The sequence below is a fragment of the Amblyomma americanum genome, chromosome 2 (assembly GCF_052857255.1).
Source record: "Amblyomma americanum isolate KBUSLIRL-KWMA chromosome 2, ASM5285725v1, whole genome shotgun sequence".
Lineage (NCBI taxonomy): Eukaryota > Metazoa > Arthropoda > Arachnida > Ixodida > Ixodidae > Amblyomma > Amblyomma americanum.
This window is the reverse complement of record NC_135498.1, coordinates 111176275-111188012: the sequence shown is the minus strand read 5'-3', so window position 1 is coordinate 111188012 and position 11738 is coordinate 111176275. Positions and strand designations below refer to the sequence as shown.

Sequence of the window (11738 nt, the reverse complement as noted above, 5' to 3'; positions counted from 1 at the left end):
ACTGACATCGCACAGCACACGGGCGCCTTAGCGTTTTTCCTCCATAAAAACGCAGCCGCCGCGGTCGGGTTCGAACCCGGGAACTCCGGATCAGTAGTAGGGCGCTCGACTACTGATCCGGAGTTCCCGGGTTCGAACCCGACCGCGGCGGCTGCGTTTTTATGGAGGAAAAACGCTAAGGCGCCCGTGTGCTGTGCGACGTCAGTGCACGTTAAAGATCCCCAGGTGGTCGAAATTATTCCGGAGCCCTCCACTACGGTACCTATTCTTCCTTTCTTCTTTCACTCCCTCCTTTATCCCTTCCCTTACGGCGCGGTTCAGGTGTCCAACGATATATGAGACAGATACTGCGCCATTTTTCTTTCCCCAAAAACCAATTATTATAATTAAATATGTTCTAACGGTAAGGCACACTTTACTGGTGATTATCTGTTCTCTTCGGGTAGCTTTGCCACACGACTGCATGAAACGATTCTTGATTTTCGCGTTAGGAGCACTCGTTAGTTTACGTAATCTTGTGCGACATGTCGCTAACCAATGGCTCTGTTTTTAAGAATCACGTTTATTTGCCACCGTTATGACAGTCACGCGTGCGAACATTCGAGAAGACCACGCTTTTCGAACAGGACCAATTTATTTTTTGCAGTGGATCTACATGATCCTCTAAGAATGCCGCCTCCTTTAGGTCTAAAAATTCAAAATGGATCCTGGCGTCTTTCACTCCCTCCTTTACCCGCTCCTTTACGGTGAGGTTCGGGCGTCCACGGAGATATGTGAGACACTTACTGCGTCATTGCCTTTCCTCAAAACCAATTTTCATTTTTCATACAGGTGTCCCATAACTGTGCGCATGTGTGGCCGCCTGCGCTCGTATCACTGAAAGCGTTGTGGCATTTAATCTTTCGCTCAGAAACTATTTATATTTCAACGAGTTCTGGTGCAGAAGGTTTCCAATGTTTCCAGCATCATAGCAGCATGTCTGGACTGAAAAAGTCAATGACACAAAATTCTGTGCACAAGTGATCTTGCAATCACTGAGATTACAAATTATGAGCGCGTTACCTCCATGGTTAATGTATAATGAAGTTTAGGGTTATGTGATCCAGGTATGTGCTTTGGAGTAGACCTCTTTGGCGAGGCAGCGGATGATGACGATCATCATCAGTAACTTTATTTCCGCACTGTGGGGCTAACACCCCTGCTTTAGACGGCAGCCAGGATCTCGTAGACGCTGGCAGCGTCTTCGGCTAGTTGGATGATCTTTGCTTGAATCTCCGAGTCGGAGTTGAGTAGATAGGTCTGCCACAGTTCCTTAGACTTTATAGGTGTAGGAGAGAGGGCGTACAACTATATGAGAGACTTCTTTTCGGGAAGAGATGCCACACTCTAAATCGAAGAAGGTAAATTCGACGAAATTAAGCTAGGTAGCAAGAGGACGCACAGGGCTGAGTGCTCTCACACTTTCTCTTTAACGTAGCAATGATCAAGCTCCCCAAGAAGCTTGCAGCTATACGAGAGCTTAATCAAAGCCTGTATGCAGACGATGTCACACTGTGGATAGCTTAAGGCAGCGATGCCCAGATCAAGGAGACCCCGCAAAGGGCCTTGCAAATAGCTGAGGAATACTTCGAGCCCTGAGGCCTGAAATGCTCGCTGCAAAAGTCAGAGCTCCTCATCTGTCGCGCCAACAGCAGCAAAGACCCTCCGGACATCAACCTCGAGGCAGGTGGACCCCCATCCCAAAATTTGACAGAATCAGAGTCCTAAGTTTGTTCATACAAGCGAACAGGTCAAATCTGGAGACGATAAAGAGACTAGAGGACACCGGCGCCCAAACCAAGAGACTCATCCGCAGGATAGCTGATAGCCGCTATGAGGGAAGAAAGTCTCATTAGGCTAGTCCAGGTCTTTGTCATAAGTAGGATAGCTTACACTGCCCCCTATCTAAACTTCGATTTTCACGAGAAGCAAAAGAGTCCATCATCCGCATAGTACAACTCCCTGGAGGAAATAAGAGGAAGGCTCAGGATCTCACAATACGGGAGACTGGCAAGCAGCCTCATCGGCGCGAAAATCACAGCCAGGCTGGCCATCTCATACGAAGGACAGCGGGGACGAAAATTCGACATGGCACGAGAGGAAGAGGAGGAAAGGCAGGGAGGTTAATCAGAAGAATAACCGGTTTTCTACCCTGCACGGGAGGAAAGGGGTGAGGGGAGAAAAAGTTGAAGGAGAAAAGAGAGTTGCAGGGAACTGAAGTCACTATGCAAAGTAACAGGGTTCAGTAAAGTCACAGCCTATCATGTAGGCCAGAAGTCCTCAAGAAGTGAATCAGTGTCTTGGAGGCCTTCACTGCCAACGATCTCCGTGGCCAGTAGCTGAGAATCTTCATTTCCGTCAATGGGCGGAGGTCTAGACGCTCCAGAGCACGGCAGAGAGACTGCCTTTCGGCGCTGTAGGCAGTGCATTCACAAAGAATGTCGGCTATAGTCTCATAACACCCGCGGATGGCCCATGCAGGGCTATCAGCCATACCTATTAAGAAGGAGTAATGCCATGGCGCGATAAGTGTGGAATAAACTAATGATCCCATAATTGCCAAAGTACATGCACCCCGTGCACCATAAAGAGAGCAGGGAAAAGTGAGCCGAGGCCATAGAGAAGCGCCTCCGAAATTCAAAGACGCGGTGTACGTTGATGCAGTAGACGGAGGCAAGGGCAGGATGGCTCTTGCCGCAGTCAACGCATAAGCTGAATTAATTACCAGTAGCGATGTCCGCACGGACAACACACAGACGGCAGAAGAAACTGCCGTAACGTTAGCCATAGCACTACCAGGACCATAGTCCGCGACTCACTGTCAGCAGTGATGAGCTTCGCGAGAGGGAGAATCTCTGCTGAAGCGGGAAGAATCCTACAGACAGTGAGAGAAAGCAGACATATTCAGGTTCCCTGGACCCCCACACATGACTCCCTAGCCGGAAACGAAGCGTCTCAGGAACTATCTCGAGGACTAACATACCGAGCGGATGGGCTGCTTGAAGGCTACACGGAGCGCGATTGCCTGCGGTCATACAGAGATATCCTCCAGCACTATAATAGACTGGGACGAGCAAGGTACCCATCGGCCGCCAAATCACTCAGTAAAAGTCAGGCCGTACACTGGCGTCGCCTACAAAGAAAACATTCCCCAGTCCGGCTATGTGGAGCGTCATATAACTGGAACAATTCTCAGAAAAGTGTAAACGTTGTAAAGCTAGGGCCACGCTCGACCATATAATATAGGAATGCCCTCGGACTCCCCTTGGGGTACTATCAATAAAGTCTAAGGAGGCAGCGAATGGTCACAGTTTTGGATGTCACTAGCTAGTCCCACTGTGTAGACAGAAAGCTTGAGAGGTATCCATGTGCTGATTTCATGCTGATCGAACGTTTTGCGCTACGAACTAATGCATAACTTTTCGCATTGCTTGTAATAGTGCGAGAAAGCAGACAAGCTGGGAGTTTTTGGAATGAACGCCCTTACGGCACCTCTAGGATCAAAAGCGTGATAGAATAAACTCCGTGTGTTACGCAGTCCAGTTACTCAAAGCGTGTTTCTTGCCATCCTTTCCGTATTTCAGCTAATTTGAGAGTGCGATATCACGCTAGGCTGTCCAAGTAGCCAATAAGACCCGCGCAGTGCCCCAGTAACAAATTCTGCGGGTGCACGGTCCATCTGATCGCAGAAGTCCTGCATGCCACCATAGCCGTCTTGGTCGCTCAGCAAGATTACTATGCAATCTTAGCAGCGTTTTTATTGCAGACAGAAAGTACAGGTCACTATTGGGCGCGAATGAGGCTATGCCTCCGGGCTACTGCCCTTGGGCCCCCAGTATCTTGAGGATCCACTGGCCAACAGCCATGCCCATGTTCTTGGAGAGTGGGATGTGGTCCATAATGCATTCCTGAAAAAAATCAAGGAAGAATGCAACATAATACACTACGAAGAGGCTATTTTACCGGCTGTTTTGTGTTACTTTGTAAGCTGCATGAGCCAAAGCCAACTAGTCCAAATTGTCGTTTTGCTAGATTTTTCGACTCTGACGCCTCCAAGCTATAGTTGTTAAGTTTTCTGGCATAAGTGACAGCGCACTGCGTAAACATCTTCATGCACTTTCCGTCCAACCGACTTGTTTTGCTGTGACATGTGTGGCTGTGACATGATGTGCAGTCAACTGCCAAAATTTTCTGACTAAGGTACCTCTTGCCTTTGTTAAGTTGAGGCCGTAATGATGTTCCTTTGGGAAATTTGTTTCAGGTAATTTTGCTCTAAAGTGAGGCCTACAGAAAAAAGGAAATCTTCCAGTTTTCGTAGATTTGCTGAAATTAGGAGCAAAATGAGAAAAATTTGAGAGTCTGAAGGTATTTCCATTGAAGATAAAATTAACCGCAAGGGCACAACACCTGGACACAAGTTTTGAAGTAATGGCTATTGTTCCAGTTAAGCGACAAATGTTTGCTATTTACGGAGAAGCTAGTATTAAGGAGGAAAACACAAAGTAGCATTTCCGGTCCATATGTTTTGACCAGGGCTGATAATTGGTTGAACAGTAGGTTTCTAGCGGACTGAGGCTTCCCGTTAACCTTTGTTCACTTTGTTTTATGTGACAGACCATATTTAGTCTGAATCTAACAAGCTGCTAATCGAAACACGGATATACTTACGCTGACTTCCTTGGCAACCGTTTCGGGATCGTGTTTCAGTTCTGGCCTTGATTTCTATACGAGGTGAAGAAGAGTAAACAAATAAGACGGTTAGATTTGCCACGTAGGTATGTAAGCAGGCAAGGACGAAGGCAGCAGAGCTTTGATGTCACATTCAGTTTATCTTGGGCGCGCAACGAAGAGAGAGATGACCTCGAAAGTAGCCTTCATCGACGTGGCCGTTGCTGCTAGAAGCAATGCCATATTGTCCGGTATACATCAACAAACTATACATGTTTAAACATGAAAATTCTACGCTGTACCTTGTGCTTACGCTTCCAGACAAAATCGCACTATGCGAAATCTTGTAACCAGTTTTGTTCAACACTGCGCTGAGTAATGCTTGTATCACGAAGGGCTAAAGCAATGTGCTGGTCTTTTGCCATGCATGAGGAATTGTTGCGAAGCCAGTGCTGCGTATGTTTGCCCTTGAAAGCAAATAAAAAAATTGGAGACAGTAAACAGTATGCTGTTATCGATATACAAATGATGGACCTTTTGAGCCCCAGTACTCTCCACATGATGATCATGACGCTTTCTGGAAGCTGCTATTTGTTTTTTACCACTTGATCCCGGCCGCAGTGGTCCAATTTCGATGGAGGCGAAATTCCAGAGGCCCGTGTACTGTGCGAGGTGCGTGCACGGTAAAGAACCCCAGATAGTAGAAATTCTCCGGAGCTTGTCGCTACGGCGTCCCTCGTAGCCTGAGCCGCTTTGTGACGTCAAACCCCCATAAGCTATACTACTTGGAAAAAACGCACTCACTGAAGAAAAAGCTATTAAACATTTACGTTTGGGCACCCGTGCGGACGTGTGCAGGGTGCCGACACTCGGTTAACCAAATTTGGCTGCCGACAAAAATTGAGCCCTGCGAATTATGCGCTGGGTGTTGACCATGGTGCGGGGATTACGGTAGTTCACTTTCTATACACGCTTAAGTATTACCTCAGAAAACAGTCACCGTGCAGCCGGAGGTTCAATTATAATAAAAATAAAATGCACAGCCCCCTTTCACATATTTAAGCAAGTAAGGCTTTAATAATTACTGCGTGTCTTCTCTAGAACGTGAGCCTGTGTGTGGCAGTCGAGCAAATAAACTGTGTATCATGCGCAACGAACTGGTACACTCCATACCCAACAATTCTCGACAAAAGCGTTTTTGAACAGGGAGCAGTCTATGAACGCAATTTTTGCATATATTTGAATTTTATTTGAACGATCATCATATTCGCTTATGTACCGCAACAGGCATGCATTTTTTTTGCTATTTGCGTTTTTGCGATCGTCAAAAGCATTCCCCATTGCTTTTCAATTGTAGTCTTAACTGCTACATGCGAGCGATAGAAAAACTTCACAGGAAAGATTCTGCTAGATATTGGTAGCATGAAACATTGCCTTTAATATTCCCATAAGAGCACCTTATAACTTTCAAATTTTCAAAAATGTTGTCCAATAATGTTATACATGGAAACGTTACGCTGATGCTTGCTAAACGAGAAGTGACGGATCATGTGCAAGTGCAGGTCACAAGAAAACTATTTATTTCTGTGCAAATGCCTGAAAGATGTGCGGAAGAAAGGATAATTTTTCTCAACGTGCTCCTTATCGTTGGGGCAAACTTTTTTGCACTTACGTAGAACTTGATGAAATGCGGCTGCACACATACGATCAGTTGCTTCCTGTACTCATCGGGCTTCTGCGTGAGGAATTGGGAAGAAGAGTATTCAGAAGAGAGGGACAAAAGTTTGCTGTCAACCGTGAAACGGCGACTCTTTAGGCAAAATCAATGACGTGTTTTCTTATGTGCACAGGAAGTTACATCGAAAGACTTCAGCGCCTCCAGAATCAAGCCATCAGGCTCATGTCATTCAGTTCATTCCAAACACACTCTTTACCACTTCATCATAGCTTGCGCATACTTCCACTTCAACAATAATTCACTGCGAAAATATCCATCATTATGTACAAGCTCATTAACCATCATGCTCATATTGATGGCTTTACTGGTCGGCTTATAAATACAAATCCTACTAGGTTTCAACCGCTTAAAAACCTTCTTTTGCCTAAAGTTAGGGCTAATTATGGAAAATTTACTACAATATTTGCTGGCATATCGTGTTGTAATACTTTACCATGTGAAATTAAAGCAGCGTTTACTGCTTATTCATTTCATCATCGCAATAAAGAGTATTTTATTCATTTTCTGCGTAGTTCACATCCTTAAACAGTAGTAACGCTTGTTTAAAGCTTCCTTTTCTGGGCATTGAGTTTCAAGGTATTAGCTCTATATACTTTTTGTTTCGTTTTCAGACATAATATTGTTTCCTTCGCATTATTTGTAGGTTGTATATTTATGCTATCTACTTGATACACTGCCTTCCATTGTTTGCGATTTTACCCCACTTGCTTTGTTCTAGGAGGTCCCCCCGACAGTCGTGCACTATGAGACCTCCTTATCTGCTGAGTTATTGTATTCATTATTACTCAGTGCGTTACTCAATAAACTTCAAACTTGAAACCAGAAAATTTCGTAAAAAACGTGCCCAGCATCCGTTCAACATTTTGCACAGCGAGTTTTCAGAATGTGGCCTCGTAATTCAGTGAGAGTTCGCATTTCCTAGCAGAGCAGGCACAGTGTATTTGAGAAAACGACAAAAGCTCTGCTCTAAACTACGCGGGCTTTTTTTTTTGCAAGGGTTCGTATTATGTTTTTTTTTAAATCTGCTAGAAACATCTTAGAGATCGTGATGTAATATTTTAGTCTTCTGCGATCACCCAACCGTTAACCAGAGTTCCTGGCAGTGCGGGCCCTTATACAAATGGTCTACAGACTGTCTAGAGAGTTCTAATGAACTATACTCTCTTCCTATAGATATTTACTTTTGTATATTCATAGGCTATAGACTTTGTATTGAAAAAAGCCTGATAAAGTTTATGGCCATAGATCTATATATTGTACACAGACTGTCTAGGATTTTGTGTCAGTTATAGGCTAGTCTACAGGATATGTCTATAGAAAGCTTATAGACTTTATAGACGAAAGTATATGGACAGTATATAGACTGTCTAAAACATTTTTGCAAGGTGGTTCTTCCGAAACTGGCATGTACCGGCGTCAGGGCTTCGTGCTTGTCGTGGCAGGCCGCGTAGTCGTTGCACAGCATCTTCATTCCCTGCAGAAAAATGGTTGTGCTTTCTTAGCCACTTAAAAGCGTGGAAAAGAATAGCGAAGAAAATCAGGCTACGCTTTATAAGCGTTAAGAAGGCGGTAGTGTTAACAGGGGCGCGAAAAGAAGAGCACGTAGAAAAGAAAACCGATATACCATTACGAGCGCCTACTGTTAAGACTAGGTTAGGTGTCGCATGTGCTTTCGTTGCTGCATTACTTGCCTCTTCACAAACTATTTTGTTGTGAGCTACTTTGCGCCAGTTAGCCTAAAACAAATTTTTGGTTGCAACACATGGCACAAGCATGCCCAGTGGCATTGCCTAAACCGGTTAAAATGTTAAATGAGCACAGAAACCTAAAATTATTCGTGCATTAAGCTCGCAGGATGGCTAATGCTTTGGAAAGCGAGATTCAGCGACAGGTGTGTGTGGTGGTGAACACAATACTTTGTATTCGGGTAGAGTGCGCGTGACGTGACTGTGAAGCCACGCCTTTCGTCAGTGTGTTCGGAGCACTCAGCATGGCGCGTTCCAGTGACGTCACTGGGCTGTCACTCGTGACGTAGATCTGTTGAAACCACTCAAATAGGCGCGTTGCTGTGAAACGTTGTAGGGATGTCATGCGTAACGTCATGACATGTTTACCAGTCAGCGTGGTTGGCGATGCTACGTCAATGCCAAAGACGCATCATAAGTGGAAATCCTCCCTTGGCAGCTGTCGTTGTAAAAGTCCGCCGATAGCGTCTAAAATAGCCAACTATCACAACAGCATCTGTAGCAGAACCTGAGTATATTTGTTGAAACTTCTAAAGAAGCAGGAAATATGTTTTTTTGGAGCTACGAACTTTACAGATTGTCCTCGATGATCTACCAAACAGCCATATGGAGGCCCCGACATGAATTCCATTTACATTGCGTCAACGTACGAGAGTATCGTTATTACTGGTGAAACGGTTAATCCTTAAGCGCAGGTTGTCGTCTTTAATGAATACAAGACAAGGCTTGAATCTCATTCCGTGTGTTCCAAAGCTCTGGAACATTGTTTTCTTAGTAGATTATTGGAGCGCGTTATTCATTATTTTTGCAAAAATATTGGTTTCATACGACGTCAACAAAAAGCTTTTGGCACTGACGCTTCGAGCCTGTAAAGCTTAAGAGTACACTCACGTCAGCAATAGTGCTTAGCGGGGCTGGGTACTTATCCAGCAGGTGGACGCAATCTTTCATCAGCTTTGTGGCCGCTTCTCCGGCTTCCTTCATCGTGGCATCATCTGCAAAAGAGGAGTTCATAATTTCTGCGCAATACAAACGTTCCTCAATGCGAGAGGAAAGAATTCGCGCATCTTTCCCGGGACTTATGAACGTGAACCGTAATTAGCTTTAGCGATCACCTGAGTGTCGTGATAGAAAAGGGTCTATTGACGAAGTAAGCTCATCTTGTGGTTTAGTCTGGCACACTGTGAAAGGTAAGAGTTAATATAGACAGCTGCATTGGGTATAGAGGACGTCGATACGATTTTGAGCCTTTTTCAGATAATAATTGGTTTTGGGGGAAAGGAAATGGCGCAGTATCTGTCTCATATATCTTTGGACACCTGAACCGCGCCGTAAGGGAATGGATAAAGGAGGGAGTGAAAGAAGAAAGGAAGAATAGGTGCCGTAGTGGAGGGCTCCGGACTAATTTCGACCACCTGGGGATCTTTAACGTGCACTGACATCACACAGCACACGGGCGCCTTAGCGTTTTTCCTCCATAAAAACGCAGCCGCCGCGGTCGGGTTCGAACCCGGGAACTCCGGATCAGTAGTCGTGAGCCTTTTTTCAGATACATTTTGACCCCTTCCATAGCGGTTTGGAGTTCGTCCTTGAAAAACGTTTCAGCAGTGCAATTAGCACTGCAGAATGGAGGTTATGAACAAGTATTACTTGAGATATTAGGCACGCATAAAGATTTCAGTGGCGAAAACCTACAATTACTTTTTGGTTGCTAGGCCACCGCGGCACCATTAATAAATATTCCGCAGGCATGAAACCCAGCCATCATTGTGCATCCATTTTTCTACAAAATAAGGATGTTACGGGACACTTTCAATGTCTCGCGCTCTCGCTCTCATTGCTAGGAAACCCAATAGTTTTGTTGCGCATACGGTTCCACTTGTGTCCATAATTTCAGTATCGGCATCGTTCTGCACTCTACCGACGCTAGACAACTTTACCGCGTAAAATCTGGCTTGAAGTCGCTTTCACGAAAGCATATTTGTTTTTCATTAGCACGGCTTACAGTCCTGCCGCCGACATCTTCTGTTGCTAAGAGACCATGCACCCTGTTCTCTGTTACTGTGCCCGACACTGCGTAAAGACGGTTCCTCTTTGTCATGCGGCTGTTATATTTACGAATGAGAGAAATGTCGAAATGTAAACTAATCCAGCACACAATGGACCACCGTCTCGCCACGCAATCCCTATAACTAGATTTTTTCGTATTCTATGAGTGTAGAATTTCTCTCAACTACGTTAGCCTGCCGGTCCGTTGTTTACACCAGCGTGCTTCCCCATTGGTAATGCCACATGGCAAATTGAAGAAGTATGACTTAAGACATTACACTCACCGAACTGAGCTTTGTCGCAGTCTTGAGCGAGTACCGCGGCGGAGAAGAAGCACAGGGCTACGGGAAGAGCTAACATGCTGGCTGCCTGGAGTGAGCTGCTGACGTGTAGCTCCAACTGGAAAGAGCAGTACGAACTGGAATGGAGAGTGGAGAGCCACAGCGCCTGTCACGCACTTATATCGCAGTGGTGCCAGAACAAGTGACGAGCGTTAGCCTTGACACGAGTGCGAGACGATTAAGCACCAAAAAAAAAAAGGAAACGCGACTGCTTCATGTCCATCATTCACACCACATGCAAGGACGTTGAGAGAGGAAGCTCTGTGTCCACGTGACCATCCTCGGTAGAGGTTTCATATTTTTGGTTGCCTTCTCTATTGACACACCTGAATCGATGAGTCTCTACTTAGCCATCAGAATGTTTGAATAGAGCGCTGGGCGCTCGTGGAGATATCTCTGCCCGGACGAGCGCGCATGCATCGAAGCTGCTGAGGTGACAGCAACGGTGCGGAAAACATCGGTATCCATCTTTGCAATGTGTGCCCAGCCAGCACTGGCGGAGCGGGCATGATGGCAGAAAGGAAAGCGGAAGATTTTCTTGTTCTGACATTGATCCAAAGCGGAACATTTTTTTCCTCACCCTATCACGAACGAAGCTACCCACGTCAAAAGTTGGTAATGACAAATGGATGCTCTGGAAAGGAAGTTCTGAGTTGTTGGAATAAATTTGTGAAGATATGGCGCACGTGCTGCCAAGCATAACTCTTCGTTTTATTTTTGCAGAAGAGCTCGTATGAAGATAGATTTCTTTGTTCTGCAATTAATTGGTCGTCTTCTGTGGCTTACTCTTGCATTATGATATGACCCGAGAGAGGCACATTTAGTGGCCGCAGACACGGGGCCAAGTGGCTGTGGGAAGCACCTCATTTCTTTACTATGGCACAGCTAAATTAACGTACTGCTGCGATTGTGGTGCGGCGCCGTCTGTTGGCGCAGGTCACATTGTGGTGCCATCGACACCTGCGAGTTCGTTTATATGCACACACACGACTTGTGGGCTCTCATCGACAGGAACTGGATCACTTATGCCGGTGAGGTCACGCGTTCAATTACCAGAGGGCATGCCGACTATTTACATTAGGCAGCACTGAACCAACGACGAGCATTAAAATATGGAGATGAAAAAGTAAAAAAAAAACACAATGATACTTGTACGCG

At 45.5% G+C, this 11738-nt stretch overlaps 1 protein-coding gene across 1 annotated transcript; it reads right to left on the bottom strand.

Moving 5' to 3' along the window:
• Positions 1 to 3754: 3754 nt before the first annotated feature.
• Positions 3755 to 10658, bottom strand: LOC144118967 (uncharacterized). Its single transcript, XM_077651725.1, has 6 exons — positions 10524 to 10658; positions 9082 to 9185; positions 7857 to 7919; positions 6380 to 6442; positions 4708 to 4761; positions 3755 to 3947 (listed from the first exon to the last, which is right to left on the bottom strand). The coding sequence occupies exons 1-6, from the start codon at positions 10597 to 10599 to the stop codon at positions 3855 to 3857; spliced, it is 453 nt and encodes a 150-aa protein (XP_077507851.1). The 5' UTR covers positions 10600 to 10658; the 3' UTR covers positions 3755 to 3854.
• Between the last annotated feature and the right edge of the window lie 1080 nt (positions 10659 to 11738).

Excerpts from the sequence above, each read along its gene's own strand:
- LOC144118967 (XM_077651725.1), bottom strand. The coding sequence starts at position 10,599 with ATGTTAGCTCTTCCCGTAGCCCTGTGCTTCTTCTCCGCCGCGGTACTC. Across the intron at positions 9,186-10,523 it reads CTGCGACAAAGCTCAGTTCG|ATGATGCCACGATGAAGGAA; the intron begins GTGAGTGTAATG and ends CCTCTTTTGCAG. Across the intron at positions 7,920-9,081 it reads CGCTAAGCACTATTGCTGAC|GGAATGAAGATGCTGTGCAA; the intron begins GTGAGTGTACTC and ends ATTTTTCTGCAG.